Source organism: Bos mutus, chromosome 27, assembly GCF_027580195.1.
Source record: "Bos mutus isolate GX-2022 chromosome 27, NWIPB_WYAK_1.1, whole genome shotgun sequence".
In the NCBI taxonomy this organism is placed as follows: domain Eukaryota; kingdom Metazoa; phylum Chordata; class Mammalia; order Artiodactyla; family Bovidae; genus Bos; species Bos mutus.
This window is the reverse complement of record NC_091643.1, coordinates 1,362,662-1,390,030: the sequence shown is the minus strand read 5'-3', so window position 1 is coordinate 1,390,030 and position 27,369 is coordinate 1,362,662. Positions and strand designations below refer to the sequence as shown.

The 27,369-nt window shown below is 41.1% G+C and overlaps 1 protein-coding gene across 3 annotated transcripts in view; it reads left to right on the top strand.

The window, feature by feature from the left end:
* Positions 1 to 27,369, top strand: part of ZNF385D (zinc finger protein 385D) — a 1,015,555-nt gene that overhangs the window by 727,395 nt on the left and 260,791 nt on the right. For all 3 annotated transcript variants that reach the window (XM_070364115.1, XM_070364117.1, XM_070364116.1), the window contains one exon: positions 23,328 to 23,470. In XM_070364115.1, the coding sequence (XP_070220216.1) occupies positions 23,328 to 23,470 (143 nt within the window). The remainder of the gene's footprint in view (positions 1 to 23,327; positions 23,471 to 27,369) is intronic.

Here is a 27,369-nt window from a genome sequence, read left to right as displayed (position 1 = left end):
CTTGCGTGTTACTCCAGGTATCTCTTGACTTCCTCTTTTTGCATTCCAGTCCCCTATGATGAAAAGGACATCATTTTTTGGTATTAGTTCTAGAAGGTCTTGTAGGTTTTCATAGAACCATTCAACTTCAGCTTCTTCCTTATTTCTGGTCAGGGTATAGACTTGGATTTATGTGACACTAAATGGTTTGCCTTGGAAATGAACAGAGATCATTCTGTCGTTTTTGAGATTGAATCCAAGTATTGCATTTTGGACTCTTTTGTTGACTTTGTTGACTACTTAGCAACTAAACAACAACATACAGCAAAATAAGAAAGGCAGTAACGATAGTTACTATAATTTAGTATATCCTCTGTAAAAAATTTCTCTGTGTAATCTTACAGAAATTCTAAAATGTGCCTGCTATTTTCCTAGATTTATAGAAGAAGAAACTAAAAAGCTGTTAAGTTATTTAAGCTATGAAACTGTTGGAATTTGGATTCAGAATTCTAATAACAAAGTCTGTTCTCATAACCACTTAAAACCATTTTGTAGAAGCTTGGGAAAGAGAAAATTGATTATGGTGCTAAATGGACAGGGTTGGGGGGGATGGCGCTGGAAGAAGTGACATTTCCCCTAAACCTTGAAGGACTCAGAGGAGTTAAAGGAATGACAGACTTTAAAAAGTGTGAAGTATTTCCCTTAGCTTAGGTATATGAGGATACTGCCACATGGTACGAATAGACAAGACAAGGTCAGAATGACATTGATGACACAGAGACGGATAGTGAGTCCTTGGAAGGCGTAATGACTTTTGAAAAGTCAGGACAGATCAGGATCATTCAGGAAAATACAGGGCCAGTTTCAGAAAAGCTGCTCATCACAGACTTGCCTCTCTCAGCAGGCTTTCCTGCTCAAAGCAATTTGACTCATTCTGTTTTGTTCTTCCTTTGGGATTAATGTCCTTTCAAAATAATCTTTACAGTTTAGGGCAAACCAGCCCATGAATTTGCAAGGCTAGCTCAAATTCCTTGTGTCTATGATCAGAGCCCCTTCCCAGGTGTCTTTTGAGGGTTGGTCGTTTGCCACGTGACTTCTGGGGTTTTCGTGGGTGTGTTCGGGCCTCAGCTTCTCGTCTGGAAGACAGATGGGTGGGGAAGGATGGCGGTGAGGAGACTGTATGTTCTCAGGCCGGCGGGGCCCACCTGGCTCATCACAGATGGGTCACGCGGGGATCTTGCACAGTGTGGTAGCTGTGTCAGTACTTGCTGATTCAGAAAGGTGAAAAGCAGATGCCTCCCACTCACTGAGGGGCGAGTGCAGCTCTCCAGATCTCCTCCTCATCTGGGCACCCACGGGGAGAGAAGTCCTCTCAGCAGGTTCTACCCAGAAGTGGGCAGAGCGCTTCCCCTGATGGCTCTGCATAAGGAAAGCAGGAGGACTATTTCACCCTCCACCTTCCAGGGTCCTCATGCATCTTCTCACCTCATCAATGAGCACAAGAGCAGAGTTCGGGATGCTCTAATGGTACCATGTGTGGCTCATTTTGAGTGTATTTGTTGGGGATAGCAAACTCTGGGAACGGCCACAGATTCCAATGGTAGGCTGTGTCGTAGAAGGGTTTTGAGACCCACAAGAGATATGGTTTCTGGGTAACATATGCCCTGAGTACTAGAGAGGAAAGCAATATCATGGACTTCTACCCTTGGTTCAAAGGGACAATGGATAGAAAGTGATTTTCACAAAAAGCTGGAGTATTGAAATCAGTCAACCTATGTTACATCCCTACTTTGCTGCTCTAAAGTACTTAACTTTACACAGCTTCAGTTTCCGGTGTTAAAAAGCTAAATTATTAAGAACTAATAGAATTGTTGTGAAAATTAAAATCATATATTTATATGCATGTTCAATGTATACATCATATATACATATAAAATTAAAATCATATATTTATATGCATGTTCAATGTATACATCATATATACATCATATAAAATTAAAATCGTATATTTATATGCATGTTCAATGTATAGATCATACATACGTATAAAATTAAAATCATATATTTATATGCATGTTCAATGGATACATCATATATAATGTATAAAATTAAAATCATATATTTATATGCATGTTCAATGTATACATCATATATACATCATATAAAATTAAAATCATATATTTATATGCATGTTCAATGTATACATCATATATACGTATAAAATTAAAATCATATATTTATATGCATGTTCAATGGATACATCATATATACGTATAAAATTAAAATCGTATATTTATATGCATGTTCAATGTATACATCATATATACGTATAAAATTAAAATCATATATTTATATGCATGTTCAATGGATACATCATATATACGTATAAAATTAAAATCATATATTTATATGCATGTTCAATGTATACATCATATATACGTATAAAATTAAAATCATATATTTATATGCATGTTCAATGTATACATCATATATATACATATAAAATTAAAATCATATATTTATATGCATGTTCAATGGATACATCATATATACATCATATAAAATTAAAATCATATATTTATATGCATGTTCAATGTATACATCATATATACATCATATAAAATTAAAATCATATATTTATATGCATGTTCAATGTATACATCATATATACATCATATAAAATTAAAATCATATATTTATATGCATGTTCAATGTATACATCATATATACATATAAAATTAAAATCATATATTTATATGCATGTTCAATGTATACATCATATATACATCATATAAAATTAAAATCATATATTTATATGCATGTTCAATGTATACATCATATATACATATAAAATTAAAATCATATATTTATATGCATGTTCAATGGATACATCATATATAATATAAAATTAAAATCATATATTTATATGCATGTTCAATGTATACATCATATATACATCATATAAAATTAAAATCATATATTTATATGCATGTTCAATGTATACATCATATAAAATTAAAATCATATATACACATGCTGCTGCTGCTGCTGCTGCTAAGTCGCTCCAGTCGTGTCCGACTCTGTGTGACCCCATAGACGGCAGCCCACCAGGCTCCCCCGTCCCTGGGATTCTCCAGGCAAGAACACTGGAGTGGGTTGCCATTTCCTTCTCCAATGCATGCAAGTGAAAAGGGAAAGTGAAGTCAGGTCCGACTCTTACTGACCCCATGGACTGCAGCCCACCAGGCTCCTCCATCCATGAGATTTGAAGTGCTCAAAAATTGATAGTGGTTATCATTATTATTATTATTTTAGTGGTTGTCATTATTTGAAATTAGAACTGTTTGAAAAATTCCATCTGTGTAGTCCACTACATACCAGCAGTGTATAATATAATTATTGGAATATTTTACTCTTATTTCTAAATTAAATTTTTCTCTTAGAAATTTGTTTAGGCCTGTGCTATTCTGAATACCCCAATTCTAAGGAACAATGAGAGAATGAGCTTCCATTAAATTTGCAGTCAAAGAAAAATTGGAGACAATTTCTATAATATCCTGCATCAGTCAGTGACTTCTGGCTCACTGTAAGTGGAGTAGAATGGATGAGAATTAGTAGCATAAGTCAAGATGTGTGTGTGCCTCATGGCAAGTCAGCAACTCATGTCATAGGCAGCGCTACACAGGGAAGTGGGCAACGGGTCACAGCAACCAAAAGGCTGTGTTCTGTCCTGCACCGTGGCCTCTGACTTTGACCTCTGGTCAGTGCCTGGCATTCTCTGAGCACAGGGCCCCTCCAGAAGGCTGTCTGAAAAGTTTGTCTTTAAACTGGGGTATAGTTGCTTTAAGAGTTGTGCTAGTTTCTGCCTTACAGCAAAGTGATTCAGTTATGTATGTGTATGTGGGTGTTAGTTGCTCAGTCATGTGTGACTCGCTGTGACCTCATAGACTGTTCCCTGCCTGGCTGCCCGTGGGCCTTCCTGGTGACTCAGATGGTAAAGAATGCGCCTGCAATATAGGAGATCTGGGCTCGATCCTTGGATTGGGAAGATCCCTTGGAGAAGGGAATGGCAACCCACTCCAGTATTCTTGCCTGGAGAGTGCCAATGGACAGAGGGGTCTGGCAGGTTCCATGGGGTCACAAAGAGTCAGACATGACTGAACAACTAAGCCCAGGCTCCTCTGCCCGTGGGATTCTCCAGAGAAGACTCCTGGAGTGGGTTGCCATGCCCCTCTCCAGGGGATCTTCCCAACCCAGAGATTGAACCCCAGTCTCCTGCACTGCAGGCAGATTCTTTACTGACTGAGCCACCTGGGAAGCCTGATTCAATTATATATACACATGTATCCCTTCTTGTTTGGCTTCCATGGAGGCTCAGTGCTAAAGAATCTGCCTGTCCATGCAGGAAACTCAGGAGACATGAGTTTGATCCTTGGGTTGGGAAGATCTCCTGGAGGAGGAATTGGCAACCCACTCCAGTGTTCTTGACAGATTAGTCCAATGGACAGAGGAGCCTGGTGGGCTATGGTCTATGTAGTCGTGAAGAGTCAGATACCACTGAGCGACTGAGCATGCACATTCCTTCTTTTGGGGATTTCCGTCCCATTTAGATCACAGCAGAGCATTGAGTAGAGTTCCTTGTGTTATACAGTAGGCTCTCATTAGTTACCTATGTTAGGCATTTTGGGGCGTGTTCTCAGTCGTTTTCAACTGTGACCCCAGTGGACCATAGCCCACCAGGCTCCTCTGTCCATGGAATTCTCCAGGCAAGAATACTTGAGTAGGTTGCCATTCCCTCCTCTAGGGGATCTTCTGGACCCAGGGACTGAACCCGTGTCTCCTGTGTCTCCTGCATTGGCAGGCAGATTCTTTACCTGCTGAGCCACCAGAGAAGCCTCCTTTTAGGCAGAGCAGTATATCTCTGTCGATCCCAATCTCCCAATTCATCCATCTTCTCTTCCCACCTTGATACCCATAAGTATGTTCTCTACCTCTGTGTCTATTTATGCTTTGCAAAAAGTTCATCTCTGCCTTGTTTCTAGATTCCACATATATGCGTTCACACACATTTATTTTTCTCTTTCTGACTTTCCTCAGTCTGTATGACAGTCTTTAGGTCTATCCACATCTCTGCAAATGGGACTACTTCTGCCCTTTGTGTGGTCGAGTGATATTCTATTGTGTATATATACCACATCTTATTTATTCACTCATCTTTCGATGGGCATTTAGATTGCTTCTAGGTCCTAGCTATTGTAAATAATGCTGCAATAAACACTGGGGCGCTGGTATGTTTTTGAATGATTGTTTTCTCTGGGTGTATGCCCTGGAGTGGGATTGCTGGCTCGTAGATTAGCTCTATTTTGGCTTTTTGAAGAACCTCCATACTGTTCTTCATAGTCACTGCACCAGTTTACATTCCCAGCAGCAGTGTAAGAGGGTTCCCTTTTCTCCACACCTTTTCCAGCACTTACGGTTCATAAATTTTTTGATGGTGGCCATTCTGACCCGTTTGAGGTGGTACCTCATTGTGGTTTTGACTTGCATTTCTCTAATAATTGGTGATGTCCAGCATCTTTTCATGTGTGTGTTGGCTCAGATTGCACTTTCAATGCCCATCATCTCTACCGACAGTGCTCCTAGAGGGGCCAGCTTCCACTGATCATTTGCTTCTCCTTTGTTTTAGTTTCACTTTAATCTGTATTAACTGAAATATTTTATAGTGTCCCTTATTTTATCACAATACTGATACCTCTTTTCATCACGTGTTACCTTTTGGGGATGGCACTGTAAGCTTGGTGTCTGACTTTCTCCTCCCTGAGGCTGTAAGCAGTTTCTGCTTCCTTCCCCACCCCCCCCTGCATTTATAAATCCTGTACCTGCTGACTCCCAGCTATTTGAATGTGGAAATTTAAGTCCTTTCCTCAGAGGCAATTTTCGCTTTCATCAATTACTCTTTCAAATTAGTGGGACTCACAATGTGGTAGGTATTTGAATGGGTCAAGGGATGTAATATACTCAAAGAACATGGGCTTTGGAGTCAGACCTTTCTGGTTTCTAATTCTTCTCAGCTTTACTCCTTAAGAAGGCAGTTTATCTTTGCAAAAATGACCTCACTAAGCCTCCATTGCTTCACCTGTAAAATGAGAACAAAGATATCTTCATTGTTTACATAAATAATCTATGTAAAGCCATTTAGCACAGAACACAGGCTATAATAAGTGCTCAAAGTGACAGAGCTTCTTATAAAAATAAAGTATGGTTGTGTGTCTCTTCTTGCTTGCAATCACTTACACGAGTTTTATTTGTCTTCCGTTTTAAAGCCAGTCATTTCCAGAATACCAGAGTTACTACAGTTCTGTTAGTAACTGGTTTTACATCTTTTCCAGGGACCAAATGTTTGAGAATTAAAAGAAAATATAAAGTTAGGTTTGTTTTACACAAAACCTGCCAGAAGAAACAATCGCATCAGGCCGAGACTAAACAGGGCCCACGCCAGCTCCACAGGGAGTGTTCTTGAGGAAACTGAAGTCAGAATTTCTTTTTGCTGTTACAGAGTTTGTAAGAATGTTCACCAAACTGATAGAAACCAGAACTCACCGTTCCCAAATCTCAGGAGTTAATGGATGGGACAAATGGGATGTACTAAGTACAGGCCTCTTAAGATAGCAAATATGGGAGCTCCCTTGTTCTGGATACATTTCATTTAATTTGGTGATAGCAATGATGGCATAGTCTTTTCTTATATGGTTATTTCTCAGTGTCACTCAGTGCTAACTCCAGAGGCATTTCTTGGAGTTTTGTGCCATGGCTGTTGTGAAAGAAAATCCAATTGAAATATGGAAAAAATCATAGTGAAACAGTGACTGAAAATCAAAATAAGGGAATGCTCTACCATATATTGAGGCTTCCCTGTTGGCCTAGTGGTAGAAAATCCGCCTGCAATGCAGGAGACCAGGGTTTGATCCCTGGGTTGGGAAGATCCCCTGGAGAAGGGAATGGTTGCCCAATATTACCATTAAATTCAATAGAATTAATTATGATGGATATAAGTTTAGTTTCTATGTTGCCCTTCTGGAATATGTAGACAGAATGAAAAGGAGAGCTGAACAAAGTAATGGGCTTCCCAGGTGGCGCTAGTGGTAAAGAATCTATCTGCTAATTCAGGAGATGTAAGAAACAGGGGTTTGATCCCTGGGTTGGGAAGATCCCCTGGAGGAGAAAATGACAACCCTCTCCAGTGTTCTTGCCTGGAGAATCCCATGGACAGAAAAGGTTGCAAAGAGTTGGCCATGACCGAAGTGACTTAGCATGTAGGCACAAATAACAGGTTCATTCCAACAGAGTAAAACGCTGCTACCTTTGGATGAACACATATGTTCTAGTCTATTGGGGCTGCTGTAACAGAACACCATGGTTGCTTATGATAAACAGACTTTGGCTTTTCACAGTTCTGGAGGCTGGGAAGTCTGTGGTCAAGGCTCTGGCAGACTTGGCGTCTGGTGAGAGCCTGCTTCCTGGGTCACAGATGGTCCCCTGCCATACTGGAAAGGATGGGGGTCTTTCTGGGGTCTCCATGACAGGGTACAGGGTCTGTTCTTGAGGATACTGCTCTCATGGCCTAATCTCCCACGGAGGGGTGTAAGTTTCAGCATATTTATTTTGAGGGTAGGGGACATGAGCATTCTATTTATAACATTATGGTGTCTGCCAAAGCAGGAGATGCAGGTTAGACCCCTGAGTTGGGAAGATCCCCTGGAGGTGGAAATGCATCCAACTCCAGTCTTCTTGCCTAGAGAATCCCACGGACAGAGGAGCCTGGCAGACTGCTGTCCGTGGGGGCGCAGAGTCCGACGCGACTGAGCACACAGACTCAACATATGCATAATGTGTCTTATACTGGATTATAAGCCCCAGTAAAGACAAGACACATTAAATTGTTGCTTAAATAATCTAGTGTCTTACAAGTGAATGAATCTTAACATAATTGATATAATTGGCTTTGGCCTAGTTTGACTGAAACCAGATTTTATTTACAAAATTTTGTTTTCTCTATCACTTTTTTTTTCCTCTACCACAGGTCATCTAAAAAAAAATAAAAGGAATCCCTGAATAAAATGTAAATATAAGAGCTTAGACTTTGGAAGTAGAATGTTGGTTTGCAAATTCCGTCTATAGCATTTTCATATCTGGTTAAGAATCTGCCTGCCAATGCAGGAGGTGTGGGTTTGACCTTCTAGAATTTATTGTATGACCTTGAACAACTATCTTAACTTCATCATGGCTCCATTTCCTTAAGCCAGGGCTTTGCTGTGCTTAGTCGCTCAGTCATGACCAAATCTTTGGGACGCCATCGACTGCAGCCTGCCAGGCTCCTCTGTCCATGGGATTCTCCAGGCAAGAATACTGGAGTGGGTTGCCGTACCCTCCTCCAGGGGATCTTCCCAACCCAGAGATCAAACCCAGGTCTCCCACACTGCAGGCGCATTCTTTACCAGCTGAGCCACCAGGGAAGCCCAAGAATACTGGAGTGGGTGGCCAATCCCTTCTCCAGCAGATCTTCCTGACGCAGGAGTCGAACCAGGGTCTCCTGCATTACAGGTGGACTCTTTTACCAGCTGAACTACCAGGGAAATCCTTTCCTTAAGGCTGTGAGAGCACAAAGGAGATATACTCTATGGAGTATCCAGCATTCAGAATCTTCCTGCCTTTATACCTGCGGAGGAAAGGGGAACAGTTATAAGAGAATAAATTCAATCCTAAAAATGAAACAGGCTTAAGAAATTTACATAGTGATGAGAAAATAATGTTAATAAAATTATAGTATAAGAAGATTAGAAATATGATTGACTCAGTTCAGTCGCTCAGTTGTGTCCGACTCTGTGACCCCATGAATTGTAGCAACCCAGGCCTCCTGTCATCACCAACTCCCGAAGTTCACTCAAACTCACGTCCATCGAGTCGGTGATGCCATCCAGCCATCTCATCCTCTGTCGTCCCCTTCTCCTCCTGCCCCCAATTCCTCCCAGCATCAAGGTCTTTTCCAATGAGTCAACTCTTTGCATGAGGTGGCCAAAGTATTGGAGTTTCAGTTTTAGCATCAGTGCTTTCAATGAACACCCAGGACTCATCTCCTTTACGATGGACTGGTTGGATCTCCTTGCAGTCCAAGGGACTCTTAAGAGTCTTCTCCAACACCACAGTTCAAAAACATCAATTCTTCTGTGCTCAACTTTCTTTATAGTTCAACTCTCACATGACCACTGGAAAAACCATAGCATTGACTAGATGGACCTTTGTTGGCAAAGTAATGTCTCTGCTTTTTAATATGCTGTCTAGGTTGGTTATAACTTTCCTTCCGAGGAGTAAGCGTCTTTTAATTTCATGGCTGCCATCACCATCTGCAGTGATTTTGGAGCCCAGAAAAATAAAGTCAGCTACTGTTTCCACTGTTTTCCCATCTATTTGTCATAAAGTGATGGGACCGGATGCCACGATTTTAGTTTTCTGAACGTTAAGCTTTAAGCCAACTTTTTTACCCTCCTCTTTCACTTTCATCAAGAGGCTCTTTAGTTCCTCTTCTCCTTCTTCCATAAGGGTGGTGTCATCTGTATATCTGAGGTTATTGATATTTCTCCCAGCAATCTTGATTCTGAGATTCAAGAGATTCTGAGCTACTCTGAGCTATTTATTTATTAAATTAAAAAATCAACCATGGAAGCTTTATTGGCTTAAATGTCTGTGATACACTGTTCCTCTCACTTTAAATGGTGAGAACACTTCAATAAACTCTCTGTCTCCTTGTCTTCAAGAAAGTTACTGGGGTTTGAAGTGGAGAAGACTGTGGGTTTGGGCACAGCAGAAGGAAGGGTGCAGGATCTAGTCACAGCAGGCTGTGACTCAGTCTCCCTCAGTCATCTGACTGCTCATCCATGTGTATAGTCATGCATTTATTCTTGGAAAAAGACAGACACGTAGGTACCAGGAACCTCCTCCTGCACAGGAATCTGGAAGGATTACACCAGATATTCTCCTCAAGACCCGGCATCCTCACAGAGAAGGCAGACGCGCAAGCATGGTGATGCATGTGCAGATAGGGGTATGGGGCAGCGGAGGGTACCCAGTGCGTGCTCCTTCTACACGGGCAGCTGTGACACTGTCTACACGGGCAGCTGTGACGCTGTCTACACAGACAGCTGTGAGTGTCTACCAGCATCGAGGAGGCCAGGCTTGAACTGTGTCCTCAAGCAGACATGATGATTGGTTGTTTGCCATACATTGATGTGGGTTTAGAGTATATGTGGAGTGGGATGTGACTGAAATAAATAAAAATTAATACACTGCCATGGCTTCACATTTTCTAGGCTTAATTGCTAGTTGAAACTTGCCTTTCAAAAAATGAGTTATATTAACTACTCTAGATTGAATCAGTTCCTTTCCATACCTTGGAAAAATATTTACCCATATCAGTAAGGCCCTACTTTACTTTTCCTTCCCAGTCAAGTTGTTCAAAATATTTTTCCCCACTAGACTCCTTTCTGAATCCCTCCTCCATCCCTGACCCTTCTCAAAAGGGTCAGACTTCACATTTTTTTTTGCACATATACATTTTTATTTTTATTGTGTGAATACCTAGGGGATTGCAGGGTCATATAGTAATTGAATATAACTTTGTAAGAAATTGCCAAATATTTCCAAAGTGCTACCATATTTTGCATTTCAACCAACAAGTATGAAATTTCCAGTTGACCTACATCCTTGCCAACACTTGGTACTGTTTTTCTTCTTAATTTTAGCCCTCCTAGTAGGTGATAGTAATATGTAATAGTTTTATTTTGCATTTCCCCAGTGATGCTAAGCAGATTTTTATTTGCATATTTGCTGTTTGTATTTCTTCTTTTATGAAATGTCTGTGCAAAATTTTTGCATATCTTCGAGTTAATATTTTGTTATTGAACTATAAGACTTTTTTATGTATTCCAAATGCATTTTTTGTTAAATATATGTGTTGCATATTTATTTTTCTTAGCAATAGCTGGCTCCCCCACTTTTTTTTTACTTTTTGTTTTATATTTGCATATAGTTGGTTAACAGTGTTGTTATGGTTGTGATGTTAGTGTTGTGATGGTTTCAGGTATACAGCAAAGTGATTCATTTGTACTTATGTATGTATCTATACTTTTTCAAATTATTTCCCTATTTAGGTTATTACAGAATACTGAGCAGAGTTCCCTGTGCTATGCAGTAGGTCCTTTTGGTTACATATTTTAAATATAGCAACATGTTGCCTTTTCTTTATGTTTTAATGCTGTCTTTCAAAGGTAGGAAGCTTTAATTTTGATACACATTCAGCTCTCTGTATTCAAAAATTCTGTATCAGCAGATCCAACCAACTGCAAGTGGAAAATATTTTTTAAAACTCTAGAAAGTTCCAAAAGGCAAAATTTGAATTTTTTGGCTGGCACAGGCAACTATTTACATAACATTTACATTGTATTAAGTATTATAAGTGATCTCAACTTAGCAGCAGCAGCAGCAGCAGAGATGATTTAAAATGTATAGGAGGATGTGTGTAAGTTATATGCAAATCCTATGCTATTTTATATAAGGGACCTGCGTATCCTCAGATTTTGGTATCCAGGCAATCATGGAACAAATGCTTTGTGAGAAAATGACTTCTCTTTGAGGTTACTCACTAAATAACACAAAGGTCTGTATAGTCATAGCTATGGTTTTTCCAGTAATCATGTATGGATGTGATGGTTGGACCTTAAAGAAGGCTGAGCCCTGGAGAACTGATGCTTTCAAACTGTGGTTCTGGAGAAGACTCTTGAGAGTCCCTTGAACAGAAAGGAAATCAAACCAGTCCATCCTGAAGAAAATCAGTCCTGAATATTCATTGGAAGGACCGATGCTGAAGCTGAAACTCCAGTACTTTGGCCATGTAATGGGAAGAGCTGACCCACTGGAAAAGACCCTGATGCTGGGAGAGATGGAAGGTGGGAGGAGAAGGGGCAATAGAGGATGAGTTGGTTGGTTGGCATCACCAACTCAACGGACATGAGTTTGAGTAAACTCCGGGAGATGGTGAAGAACAGGGAAGCCCAGTATGCCACAGTCCCTGGGGTCTCAAAGGTCAGACATAACTTAGTGACTGAACACCACGACCAACAAGAACAGATAACTGATAAAGATCACCAAAAATCTTGATGACATGAAGTCTCACAGAAGTTGGCATCTTAATTGGTCCTTCCACAGGCAGCCTTCGACAGTGCTGACCACCTAGTATTTCCTTTTGTAAACATACTTTCCCTCTTGCCTCTGGGCATCATACTCCCTGTCCTTATCTTTTTTTTTTTTTTTAATTAATTTTATTTTTAAACCTTACATAATTGTATTAGTTTTGCCAAATATCAAAATGAATCCACCACAGGTATACGTGTGTTCCCCATCCTGAACCCTCCTCCCTCCTCCCTCCCCATACCATCCCTCTGGGTTGTCCCAGTACACCAGCCCCAAGCATCCAGCATCGTGCATTGAACCTGGACTGGCATCTCGTTTCATACATGATATTTCACATGTTTCAATGCCATTCTCCCAAATCTTCCCACCCTCTCCCTCTCCCACAGAGTCCATAAGACTGTTCTATACATCAGTGTCTCTTTTGCTGTCTCGTATACAGGGTTATCGTTACCATCTTTCTAAATTCCATATATATGCGTTAGTATACTGTATTGGTGTTTTTCCTTCTGGCTTACTTCACTCTGTATAATAGGCTCCAGTTTCATCCACCTCATTAGAACTGATTCAAATGTATTCTTTTTAATGGCTGAGTAATACTCCATTGTGTATATGTACCACAGCTTTCTTATCCATTCATCTGCTGATGGGCATCTAGGTTGCTTCCATGTCCTGGCTATTATAAACAGTGCTGCGATGAACATTGGGGTACACGTGTCTCTTTCCCTTCTGGTTTCCTCAGTGTGTATGCCCAGCAGTGGGATTGCTGGAAAAGAAGAAGTAAAACTCTCACTATTTGCAGATGACATGATCCTCTACATAGAAAACCCTAAAGACTCCACCAGAAAATTACTAGAACTAATCAGTGATTATAGTAAAGTTGCAGGATATAAAATCAACACACAGAAATCCCTTGCATTCCTATACACTAATAATGAGAAAACAGAAAGAGAAATTAAGGAAACAATTCCATTCACCATTGCAATGAAAAGAATAAAATACTTAGGAATATATCTACCTAAAGAAACTAAAGACCTATATATAGAAAAAACTATAAAACACTGGTGAAAGAAATCAAAGAGGACACTAATAGATGGAGAAATAGACCATGTTCATGGATTGGAAGAATCAATATAGTGAAAATGAGTATACTACCCAAAGCAATTTATAGATTCAATGCAATCCCTATCAAGCTACCAACAGTATTCTTCACAGAGCTAGAACAAATAATTTCACAATTTGTATGGAAATACAAAAAACCTTGAATAGCCAAAGCAATCTTGAGAAAGAAAAAATGGAACTGGAGGAATCAACCTACCTGACTTCAGGCTCTACTACAAAGCCACAGTTGTCAAGACAGTATGGTACTGGCACAAAGACAGAAATATAGATCAATGGAACAAAATAGAAAGCCCAGAGATAAATCCACGCACATATGGACACCTTATCTTTGACAAAGGAGGCAAGAATATACAATGGATTAAAGACAATCTCTTTAACAAGTGGTGCTGGGAAAACTGGTCAACCACTTGTAAAAGAATGAAACTAGAACACTTTCTAACACCATATACAAAAATAAACTCAAAATGGATTAAAGATCTCAACGTAAGACCAGAAACTATAAAACTCCTAGAGGAGAACATAGGCAAAACACTCTCTGACATACATCACAGCAGGATCCTCTATGACCCACCTCCCAGAATATTGGAAATAAAAGCAAAAATAAACAAATGGGACCTAATTAAACTTAAAAGCTTCTGCACATCAAAGGAAACTATTAGCAAGGTGAAAAGACAGCCTTCAGAATGGGAGAAAATAATAGCAAATGAAGCAACCGACAAACAACTAATCTCAAAAATATACAAGCAACTCCTACAGCTCAACTCCAGAAAAATAAATGACCCAATCAAAAAATGGGCCAAAGATCTAAATAGACATTTCTCCAAAGAAGACATACAGATGGCTAACAAACACATGAAAAGATGCTCAACATCACTCATTATCAGAGAAATGCAAATCAAAACCACTATGAGGTACCATTTCACACCAGTCAGAATGGCTGCGATCCAAAAGTCTACAAATAATAAATGCTGGAGAGGGTGTGGAGAAAAGGGAACCCTCTTACACTGTTGGTGGGAATGCAAACTAGTACAGCCACTATGGAGAACAGTGTGGAGATTCCTTAAAAAACTGGAAATAGAACTGCCTTATGTCCTTATCTTTTATTCCGGTCCTTCTCCGTCTCCTTCCTTGGGCTGATGAGCCTCCAGGTTCAGGAGGCTGGTCTCTCTGTTCTACCTGTTCCCAAGGAGATCTTTTTCATGTCCATAATTTCAGTTCCTGTGTGAGGACTCTCCAGTGTTCCCTCAGCAGGAAGTCTGCACAGAGCTGTCTTCTAAGTGCTAGGACCCATTTCCACTCACACCTCAGTCTTAGGATGTCAAAACTCTGAGCTTGTCTTCTCCTCTTAGACTTGCTCTCCCTCACCATCTATATCTTGAAGACACTTTAGGGAGATGAACAAAGGTGTTCTCTAGTTTGCGTGATGCTTACCTAACTTACCTTTTTGGTATTGGGAAACCCACCTTAAACCATTTAAGCTCAGGAAATGTTTTGTTAATACCTTGGGTTGCACTGATTGCCTACACAGATTGGCAAATGCTTGGAGAGGAAGCAAAGAATGTATCACAATAATACCAAATGGAAAGAACATGAGGGCAGAAGAATATTTATCAGGGTGTGGGGAACAGTGAACTGTATGCCCAGCTGTGCTGGCGTAGAGAAGTTCACTTGGGAAAGGCCCAACTGCAAGGCCCCGATCATGCGAAACAAGACCATGCCACAAGATGACAGCATCTTTTCTTCTCTTCAAAGGGTCAGACGACTAAAGCCTGGTTATTATGAACAGAATTACTCCTCAGGGTGATCAGAGGTATCAAGGGAAGTTTAACTGCCTACATTAGCTAGCTTTGAACATTTGGCTATTAGTGAGACTAAATTGTGACCCACTTTGGTGAAATGCAGCTTTCTGATAGCGCTCTCAAGAATGAACAGAATTAAAAAAAAATACCATTTGCCCCAGGACAGGCCCATTTCGCATCTTTGGTTTGCAGAAGTGGTGTCATTTTTATCCAAGGCACTTCCTACTCATTAATACTGATTTCAGCATTACATTTTTTACATTAAGTTCTCCTTTGAGGATAATCATCATTGATCACAAAAGATTCCTAGATTGGCCATTGTCTTCTCCAGGAATGGAGGACTAATTCTTGCTGACCCAGTCCTGTCAGGGTCTGCCTTCTAACAGTGGCCAAGTCTGCCCCTAGGAAAGCTCTCCTGGCCATCCCCCAAAGGAGACGGACCCAGGGGAAAGCAAAGAGTTCTCTCCTATCGGCAGTGCTTTCTGGAACAGACTGTATCAGGCACTTGTCTGTAAATGATTTCTTACTGGGGACCGTTGGTTTTGCATTGAAGCTACAAAGTCTGATGGAACCCTCTGCAGTGATGGAAATGTTTTTCTTCTTTTAATTAATTAATTTATTTTAATTGGAGGATATCACTTTACAATACTGTGTTGGTCTTTGCTCTACATTGATATGATTCGGCCATAGGCATGCATTTTTCCCCTTCATCCTGTACCCCCTCCCACATCCCTCCCCAGTCCATCCTTTTTTTTAATTGCAGTATTCTATTCATTGAGGTAGCCTCGGTCACATGTGGCTGTCAAGCACTTGAAATGTGATTGAGAAACTGAACATTTAATTTTATTTAGTTCGTACTTAACCACACACAGCTAAAGATTACCATACAGGACATCTCAGCATTAGATCACCTTTTTGATTAGTTACAAATGATTTTGTGAAATTAAATCTTGTGAGTTCTTCTTGAGGAAAAATTTTACATTTTTACTTCACTGTTGCGGACTTGAGAGGAAGTTTCCAGGCAAAAGTGTTTGATCGCCTGAGAGAAGTTCCTTGTCTTCACTCATGCGCTAACAGAGGGGCTGAAATGCAGAGGAATATACAAGATTAAATGTCTAAAAATCCCTACTCTGGTACTCTTAGAATCATCACAGCATTTTGCAGGCACCGGGGATTGTCGTGAGAGTGGGGCAAATAAGTGAGAGGGTCGACGTTGCCTCTAGTGAAGACGTGACAACCAGAGCAGAGCAGTGCTTTGCTTTTGGTGCCAGTGTTCAATGATGACGACAGAGGAAGCATTATTTAGTCCTTCTTTCTTAGCATTCTTCCAGAATGGGCTTTGACGCAGTTTACTGGAACGTTTATTTAATCACAGTCTTTTCCGTTATGACTATGATGAACACGACTCCCTGTGCTGTGCGAGAGCTCGCCCCTTCTCTGTTGGTTTGGGTCCCAGGCTCCCACTCCACGCCTCTCTCACGGCTCTTCCCTCATGGACCACAAGACTGCTCTCTGTGTCTGTGAGCTGTTTCTTTTTGCACATAGGTTTATTTGTGTCATGCTTTAGATTCCACATATAAGTGATGTCATATGGTTCTTTTCTTTCTCTGACTTACTTTGCTTAGTATGATAATCTCTAGGTCCATCCCTGTAAGTGCAAATGAAAAGGAGTATTCTGTTATTTTTACGGCTGAGTTCTATTCCACTGGATGTCTTGGAATATTTAAATTCCATGACTTAAAATGAATAAATAAAGAATTTAAACAAGGGAAAACAGATCGCTCACATGGGCTTTCTTTTATGGGTAAAGTGTGAGTCAGTTAACCTGGGCAAATGTTTCTGCATCACGGTTTCCAGGTTAGTGTTAGAGTTGCTGTAACTCAGTCCCCTTCTTACCTTCTTCCCCTCTGTGGTCACGGGAAGAAGGGCTGGGGCAGCGGTCCTCAGCAGGAATAGCTCAGTGCTGCCTGCTGCCCCTGTGGGCCAGATCCTGCTTTAATATCCAAACTGACCTTCCAAGGGCAACGCACTTTATGCCCACAAGGAGCTTCATCCTCAGGTAGAAGGTGCTGGATCAATTAGTAGGCGAACCAACAATTCAGAACAGAGGGAAAATGAAAGCCATGAAAGAAAAATGGTGACCGAGTCACACTAAATTCAATTTTATCTCCAAATCCATTTCTAATTGTATCATTCTGTTGGGAACAACGTTTAAACAAAGATGGGAACTGAATGGGAGTTTGGATCACTGACGTTGAAGGGAGTATGGTAAACATACAGTTTTTCTAGCTAAGGAGTAAAAGATAACCTCAACAGCAGACTGCCCACTGTAATCCCCAGCCAGCAGCCTGGAGTATTTGGGAGGCAGCCACACAAGGGAATGTGACAAACACGTATTTGTTTTTCTGATTTGGCAAGTAGATGTTAAAGAATGCAAACTGGAGGGCTTTTGAAACATTTGATATGAAGCCCATGTGTTTCTGGAGACTTTCTCGAAGATAGGGCAGGATCAGCGTTTTCCCATGTAGACAAATACTGGTAATAAATACTGAACATTCCTTATCATCTTTATACACGGAATGAGTCTACTCCTTTTTTTTTTTTTTTTTTGAGCAGCAATAAAATTTTCTCACAAGACTTCTGATTTAGTGCATTCCATTCTGGCTGCAAGGAAGCTGGCTTGCCTTGTATGACAAAACTGACTTCACAGTATTCTTCTTTGTTGTCATTTTGTTTGTGTTTATTGTTTTAACTTAAAGGCTGTTTGTATCAGTGCACTGAAGCTTGTTAGGATTACTCAGTGTGACGATGAATGCCATTTATTACCTGGGTGGTTTTCAGATGCAGTGTATTTTAGATGATAGCTTTGACTTTTGAGTTTGCAAATTCGGCATTATAATAGACTCCTGGCAGAATTATTGTGTATTTTAAAAGAATTAAGGGTATATACTAGAGTGGGTGGCCGTTCCCTTCTCCAGGGAATCTTCCCAACCCAGAGATCAAAGCCAGGTCTCCTGTATTGCAGGCGAATTCTTTACCATCTGAGCCACCAGGGAGGCCCATAGCAGGGCCTAGCACATACCAACTACTTAACAGATTTGTAAAATTTAGCTTTTTTCTCAGCATTCACCCCCTTCCACCCTGGCTGGTCTGTTTCACCAGCAACAGCATTCAATGGCCATTGTTTTGTGTCAAGTCAAGTTTTGCTTTTATGCTCCCAATCCATCATTTCTTTTCTACTTCCTGTTCATAGTATCAGATATAATTCTCTATGTCCTCGATCATGTAGGCCCCAGAAACCCTATCTTGCCCTTCCCTCCTTCAGCACACATGGCAAATTCAAACTGCAGTAGTTGGGATTGGATGTCAGTAACGTTCCACTCCTGTCAGATTAGTTGCAAGTAACTACTTACGACTTGATGTGTAAAATGTTCTCAGTGTTATTCAACTAGATTAAATATTCGGAGCAGTTTAGCAGTTTAACTCTGGCTCACTGTTGACGCTGCTGAACATATGTGTATATTTCAGTATAGGTAAGCATATATATGGGCTTCCTGGGTAGCTCCACGGGTAAAGACTCCACCTGCAAGGCAGGAGATGCAGGCTCAGTCCCTGGGGTGGGAAGATCCCTGGGGGAGGGCATGGCAACCCACTCCAGTGTTCTTGCCTGGAGACTCCCATGGACAGAGGAGCCTGGTGGGCTATAGTCTGTGGGGTCACGAAGAATTGGACACGACTGAAGCAACTTAGCACAGCACACAAGCATATATATACATATACATATATATGTGTGTGTGTGTGTGTGTGTGTGTGTATATATACATATATAATTAAATTTATACTGAGAGAAAAAAAGATATGCTAGAAATGATTTCTCCTATCAAGAAATCAGGGATTTCTTCTGCTTTCTATAAATACAGATATTATATATATGTGCGTGTGTGTGTGTGATAATATTCAACAGCAGCAACCCCTGATCATTTTTAACTTCAGTTTTGCCATTTGGGGAAATGAGTGATTAAGTAGTAGGTTAAGCTGTGAGACAGTATGTCTGACTGTTTTATGAACCATGAATGGACCAAGTGCAGAAGTTCAAGGTTAGAAGTGTTATATTATGGAAAGAACACTATTTTACTCTCAAGGAATATTTAAAAATGTTGATTTACAAGGTAACCTCTAACTGTGAAGTCTCTCCTTCTGCAGGGGCCAGAATCAACCAAGTGCAGAATAGGCAGGTGCCTTTAGGGTTCTCTTGATTGACCTCCTCTAGGGGGCCCAGATATGCGTCTGCACCAACCTGAACATTCCTTTGGAATTTATTGGGTTCATTAAAAACACCCGCCTCACTTAGCACCGCCTAGTCAGGCTCTCTGCTAGGCACTTTACCTACATTTTCTCTAATGTGACGCTTCAGCTGACAACCAGTGGTTTAGAATTCCTATTTGTCTGTATAAATTATTAAAACGAATATTTCCAAATTGGCATTTTAATTAGGTTTTCAAAAATGCAAATTGTTGAAGTGTATAATGTCTTATTTTCTCAGATAATCTCGATTAACAAATGTCCTATAAACAAACAGATTATTCCAGTATTTTTTCAGTTCACAGATTCGCACTGCTGTGAATACAGAGCTAGCTATCTTGTGAATAGACCAAAGTATGCTCTCCAGTATATGTTTGCTCTATAATTTAATTCTGAATTCTAAGTATGAATCTAGGCTAGCAGAACCAAGCCTCAAGAAGGGACAGAGAGGAGTTTTATGAGCTTAGATCACTTGCTTCATCGATTTACCTTATTTACTTTCATTATTCAATACCTTACTCAGTATAGGTCTAATAACTGATGTCTATTCAATGAATGTTTTTTAGTTTATTGAATATAATGGGATGTAAAGAAATTTGGAATAGAGCGATATTAACTGCTCTGAAATCTGAATGTTCTGTTAAGGCTTAATTTGTAAAAGCTATGTAAGTTAAAATTGCATAGTGTATGAAATACGTGATACTAGAAGTAGTACCACAGAGTTTTCCATACAAACGGCGTGCATTTGTATCTTTTCTGTTCCCAACCCATGGAGGCTTCAAACTGCTTTTCTCAAAGTAAGAGCATCAATATTTTCAGAAGTGACATTCTGACGAAAGAAGCAACACTGGTAAATGGTAATGACACAGCAAACTCTTTGTTACCTACAGTCCTGTCTACACACTCATATATATATCTTGATGTTTATTATTGTCAAGATAATTTTATAATAAAGAAAATAATAGTAAACATACATTCAGGCCCTAAATATAATAAATTCTTTTAAAAAATGAAAGAATGAAATAGCTGTTTTCTCAAGGAGCGCATTTTAGTCTGCTTTACAGGAAACATGTTATGTTTGCTGGTTTTAACTTCATACTATTTTCCAATAGTATTCTTACTGCTGAGCGTATACAGATTGAAACAAGCAAAATATTTTTCAGAATGTATCCTAATTTTAAGAGCAGAAATGTTAGTCATAGATAATTTTTAAGAGACAGTCTTAATTTGGGGCCTAAATATTAATACTATAGTCAGCTCAGTCAGTCAGTTCAGTTGCTCAGTCATGTCCAACTCCTTGCGACCCCATGAACCACAGCACTCCAGGCCTCCCTGTCCATCACCAACTGCCGGAGTCCACCCAAACCCATGTCCATTGAGTCGGTGATACCATCCAGCCATCTCATCCTCTGTTGTCCACCCCACCTGGGTTTGCATGGCAAGTGGCTGAAGAATGTATGGTCACACCATGTTCTCTGTTTTCCAATGATCTTACACTTTTCTCTCTTCAATTAGGTAGAAAGGGCTGAACTCAGATAGTATCAACAGCTCCCCTCCAATGTTACGAGTCTTCCTCCATGTCTTCTTATCCTCTACGTAGGAAGCCCCAGTTGCAACCTTAAGAGAGGGCCCTGAACTGTATGTATAATAAAATGCAAATGAAACCCGTATCTCAGAGGAAGAGAGGTATATATCTAGAGGAATTAATTTTCCCTAGCGGTAGAATCAGTGTATATTTATTCTTTGTTCCTCTCAGCGTGGTGGATAAAAAAAAGAAGCCTGAGCTTTTCCAGAACCTCTTTGGCTCTCTTGAACAAATGGGGAACTCATAAAGGAAATAATTCCAGAATATGTTCCTGCTAAATTGCATTCTTATAATTAGAAGAATGAAATGTTTCTGTGGAAGCAGCATAAACAGCTAAAGAGTTGATCAACTTATTTTTTCTCTCCATGGTATTATGCTATCCATTACCTGATTTCTGAGAATTTAGGGTCAAACAATGTAATGGATATACATGAATGAATACCTTTTGCAAGGTGTGACTCTGACACAGATAATAATAATTTAAAATGATATGTTTAAAGCTATTATTTACGGACATGTTAAATTGCACCTCAGATTTCAACCCAAACTTATTTTACTTCTGAGTTTTCTAAAGAGGCACCAACCAAAGTTTTATTTTGGTTCTTTAACTTTTCATCAAAAGAGAAATTGGTAGGAGCACTAAACTCACGGCAGGCCCATCATCGACGTTTTACGAATGCCCTCTATACCACCCCGTGGACAGTAAAGTTGGTTTATAGTGCGCCCTGGTGACTGTAACTCACTGTATTTTGCTTTTATCTCCCTCTGTTTTAACATCAGCCCTCTATTTTCTGACTCTTTACTATTTTTCACTTTAATTGGTTTGTTGTTTCAAACTGGATATTGTTGGCCTTGTCATTGAAGAACAGTTCAAGAGGGAAGAAAGAAAGAGTGGGAAAAATACTGGTTTTGTTAATTTGGCTCTGGCTGATTTTATACCTGAAGCCAGGAGACCTGATGGTTTTTTTGGTGTGGTTAGTTAAATCCTGTGCTGATGGCTTCTGCTGTGGATGTCACGTCACCCGCCTTGTTAGTAGATCCTCTGCTCCAGTAGGGTTGGATCTGCCGTGGGGGAAGCGTTTTTTAAATGTTCATCTTTGTTCAGGTGACTGATGGGGCGCAAGAGGGTGGTCTGTGTGCAGCTGACCTGGTAAGATCTGTAAAGATAACTTGGATGGGATCTCGCTCCAGGTTGTTTTAAAAGCAAGATGGCAGGCAAGGAAGTGGCACAAACAGGAGCCTTTCTTCTCTTTTCTGTCTCCTAGAATTCTTTTCCATGAGAAAAAGGAAAAATCCCAGTGCGTTTTGTTTTCCTAATGCTTCTTTGGATTCTCACCAGTAGGTTTTTACAGTCTGTTGCTTGCCTCTCAGATTAGAAGAACGCTGGCATATTTTAACAGTTTCCTAGGATTCAAACAGCCTTTAATTAACAACAAATTGATGTTTTGGAACGTAACCAGAGTATGAGAGACAGAACAGGGAGGTAGGCTCCTTTCAGCTTCCAAACGCAGTGAAATCCTAGAACAGGGGGCAAAGGTGTGAGTCTCCTGCGGACAGCTTCTGCCCACTGGTGTGCAAAGGAGGCATCTGTGTTGCCGTCACATGCCATTCCTTCTCCTTGATGGCCTTCCATATTCCACCTACTCGTGACTGGGAAGGCAGGGGGCAGGTAGTCTTGAATCTTTAAAGCCACAGGGATTAAGTGGCTCAGGGATCCTGTGATTTGTAGTTGGATTTGCTGGTTTTAATCTTCCAGTCGCCAGGGCTGTCAGGTATGGCTGCCCGTGTTTGTGGTTAAGTTTCCTTCCTGTGCCAGCTTCATGTCATCTTGCTGCCAGAGTCTGGGACGTGGTGGAAAAGAGCAGTTCTGTAAAAGAATCACTCAGACTGGATGCATATTTTCAGCCAAAGTTCGTTTTCAAAGACGGTTAGGGGATAATTGAAAGAGTTTTCCCTTTGAATCAAGGGATCTTAGTTACAGGTTTGCTGGTGACTCAATCCAGAGCTCGAGGCAGAAAAAGAAGAATGGACTGCGGGCTATGAGATGTTTGAAATGTTAACAATTGCTTACGTAGGCAGACAGTCCTGATCCGAGAGAGACGGGAGCAGCAAGTGTACGCCCTCTGCTCACCTGCGCCTCTGCTGGGTCCCGGCTTTGGGGTCAGTGCGCTCCGTGTCTTGTTTTCTCCAGTGACCTGGAAAGCTGGCATTTTGGTCTCAGAAGAGGCCTGGGTGACTGAGTGCTGTGTGTTCCCCATGCTCCAGTTCCCTGACCGTGCCCTCTCTTCTCCTTTGTACAGGTGGCACATGCCAGAGCCCCGCTCTCCCAGCCCTGGTCCGGCCGCCAGCCCCGCCTTTGCAACCGTCGCTGGACATTAAGCCGTTTCTCCCATTTCCTCTCGACACGGCGGCCGCAGTCAACCTCTTCCCCAATTTTAATGCGGTAAGTCCTGCGCCATCTGCCTGGGCCAGGGTGGTTGGCCCTGGAAAGCGTCCAGGGCCGGGGATGAGCTGGCCACGGCCTCCCTTCTACCCCGCCCTTTACTCCATAGCTTGGCCGAAAGGATGCCGAGTTAGTTGTCTGCCTGGTTGTGTGAGGTCTCCAGGGCCAGCCTCCTTCAGGAAAGAGGAGCAGAGCTTGCATCTGATGGGGTGGATCATGAATCTGTGCCTCCCTTTTCCTGTCTTTCTGGGCAACACTAGACATTTGATTAGTTTCTTTTCCATGCCAAGTTCAGTTTAACTGAAAGGTAATGAATGTGTTAGAGAGCATTCAGATTCATGTCGATGTCTGAAAACTTAACCATGTGTTTCTTCTCTCTGGGCCTTCTACTTTAATTTTCAAATCTGTTACTTCTTTTCTGATTTCATGAAGAGGACCCTGATCATCACACTAGAGATACATTCTATGCATAAAGCACATTCTCCCTCTTAATTTAAAAGCAATTAGGGTTCTGGTAGAAATAATTTTCTTTTTGTTTTTTCTTTCTTCTCAGACACTGCTCCTCAACTTGAGTCTTTCTTAAGTGACCTTGTTCTGGGAGCTCTGTCACCGGCCTTCTCAACACCAGCACAGCAGTTACTTGCCTCTGTTTTCACTCTTGTGCTTGTCTTTAAAAGTTGACAGATTCCTCATATGCATCATCATCCTTTTTTTTTGTACAAGCACTGAGAATCTTCTTAGGATGAAAATAGAAATAAGGGTTGAAAAGGTTAGAAGCCAGTAAGTGACATTGTTTTCTAATATCTAATTCAGTTTTCAACAGTTGTTATGATGCAGGTCTGAGTTTATCGATGACAGAACTTGTCAACACAACCAAGGGGATTAAGATGTAAGGTCTCTGAAGGCCCAATGAGCTAAATAATACAGACTTCTTTTTGCAACATCTTACCTCCATGATGGATTAAAAAGAAAAAACACTCTGTCCACAATTAGGTCATTCTCCTTGAGGAGACAGAAGTGGGTCTCTTTTACTTTAATTATGCTTCGTCACAGGGACTTTGGGCCTGCCAAGGAGATGGTGCACTTGTGTGTTTGCCTTTACTGAAGGACACTGGAGAGTCACAGTGGTTGCTTTGCTTTGGGGAACATGAAGGATTTTCCATAAGAGTCTTTTTTTTTTTTTTCTTGTCCAACTTCAGTATTATTTTTGTAGCAATATGTATAAAACTCAACCACTGTTTGGGCAACCTTAGGAGAAAGCAAGCCTAAGAGATGAACACATTTACACCTCTTAATTATACTGTTACCTTATAAAAATGTAAAGTTCAACATTTGCTCCTCTGAAAGCAAAGCACTGAACAGTCTCCAATACAGTAACCAAGCTGTGAGTTAAGATGTGTTTAAACGTAGGCAAGACCTTTCAGACTAGGAGTTTTTCTCAATTACATATATCCAAATGACAGTGTTATAATTCAAATTGAACAACAATAACAGGAACAAAATCTTGATAAAATAAGAAATGGGGGAAATAAAACCTGACTTCTGAACCAAATGTATCCCATCTCATGGAAGAGTGAATCACTGGGAAGCATGCCACGGAGAAGAGAAGCTCCAAAGAGTCTTGTTTTGAAATGCATGAAACATAAATAGAGCAGCATAAAGATCGTATTTCCAAAGCAAAGGTTTCTAATTCTAGGTATTTCAATAAAAGTAGAGGAAGACCCAGCTCAGATCAGATCTGTTGGTCGTTGAACGACCGCACTGAAGTCCGGGCTCCGTCTCTCTGAACGGCCTGCCCGCTGCACTGTTAGTGGCTTCTAGGCACCATCGTGCTTCCCGGACCCGGAGACGACCCATCAGGTGCTTCACCAGGCCGCTGAGACCACGGCCTCCTGTCACGCACAGCTCTGGAGAAGCCAGCGTACAGTTCCTGCAAGGTTGCAAAAGACTGGGATTTAAACTTCTGATTTGCCCTTCAGGAACCATTAAACGTGAAACGACGGATTTGACTGACAGTGCGTGTTCTTTGTCACTGAACAAAGACGAGTGATGTATTGAGCTGTAGGACCCTGAGCCAATCTCTGTCCTCTTTGCTGCTGTTTCCTCATCTTTAAAATGAAGGGAGTGGACCTGATGATCTCTTCCTTTGGGTTTATAATGTTCAAAATACTTGAGCTTTTGTGGACAAAGACAGCCTTGTGTGTGGTCCAGCTGGCTTTTGAGCTAGACTGCCTGTGTTCAAGTCTTAAAACTGCTGCTCACCATCATCATGGCCTTGGCTAAGTCACATAATCCCTATGTATCTCAATGTCCTTGTTTGTAAAATGGGACTAATAATTAACCTACTTCCTAGGCATGTGGTCATGATTATGTGGGTTAAATCATTTAGAACGCGGCTCAGCCTATAATAAGCACTGTTTGAGTGACAGGTATTATGCGCATAAGTAGCCTTCTTATTTTGAATGTGGAAGTTCATCAACTAATGGATTGCCAAAGTTTTACTTGATTCCTTTTCTTATGTGATTGATTTGGACTTGTGTTGGTGTTTTTCCCAGTCAAACCAAGAGACCCCGTGTTGCTACGCCTATTGGTTATTTCCTTCTAGTGCTGACTAAGTCACAACCAGTCCAAGATTAAGTCAGTCTGTGTTTCCAACTGAGTGGAACATTGCAAAGCCCCATATCCTGTAGTTCTGGGCTGAGAATTACAGCCCCATATCCTATAATTCCCAGATGTACAGAGCATCTCTGACTAACACCCTGAGTTCTTGATTTTGTAGCAGGTGTGAAAATCTCAATCCACAAATTCAGGGCATATTACTTATAACATTTTATTGCTGTTAGTTGATTTTATTTCTGGTTCAAAAGCTCATTCCATGAGTCGGTAGGGAAATGAAATTTAATTGTTTCAGAATATGCTAAGGTTCTGGAATCTAATAGATTCCATCCAGCTTTTGGTGGGAGAGTTCCTCTGTTCATCAAGTGATGGATCTACACAGACGACTGTGGGATGATGAGCCCCTGATGATCATGGCTTTGGGGCCCCAGTTCTCACCTGTGGACACACAAACGTGCAGGGCTGCAGTGGCCCCTCCTACCCAGACGTGCCCCAGTGTTGCCACCCGTCTGCTACCTCACGGCTTTCTTTCCTCTGACCTTTTTGAGTTCAGATATGAGCCAGGACTCTTGCCTGGAAAATGCCATGGACGGAGGAGCCTGGTAGGCTGCAGTCCATGGGGTCGCTGAGAGTCTGACACGACTGAGTGACTTCACTTTCATGCACTGGAGAAGGCAATGGCAACCCACTCCAGTGTTCTTGCCTGGAGAATCCCAGGGACAGGGGAGCCTGGTGGGCTGCCGTCTATGGGGTTGCACAGAGTCGGACACGACTGAAGTGACTTAGCACGAGTCAGGAAGAATCATGAAGCATCTGGGGAAAAAGAAGTGCAGTTAGGAGAGAAAGAAACGATGGGTGTAGGATGGGAGCTGAGCTGTGGACACATAAGAGCACATTCAACAAAGCCGTTGGGCTCCCTTAATCTCTTTACAGCCACCTTCTGGGGAGTAGCAACAGAAGCTGCTTCATTGACCTAGGGTTGCTGCAGCCAGTAGCTTTCAGACAAGAGAAGTTCCCTTGACTTTTCCTTGTACCCCTACTCTGTCCCTCTGTCTCTTTAGACAATGGAGTCTCAGTGTTTAGGACCACTATTATCTCAGTGATCTCTTTCTGCACATGCATTTCTTGAGAGGATCCAATCCTGGAAATAGGTTAATGCTATTTATTGGTAGTAAAGAAATATTTCCTTCCTACGTAGTATGAACATGGTTGATTCAGTCAACTGCTAGAGTTCAGTTCAGTTCAGTTCAGTTCAGTCGCTCAGTCGTGTCTGACTCTTTGCC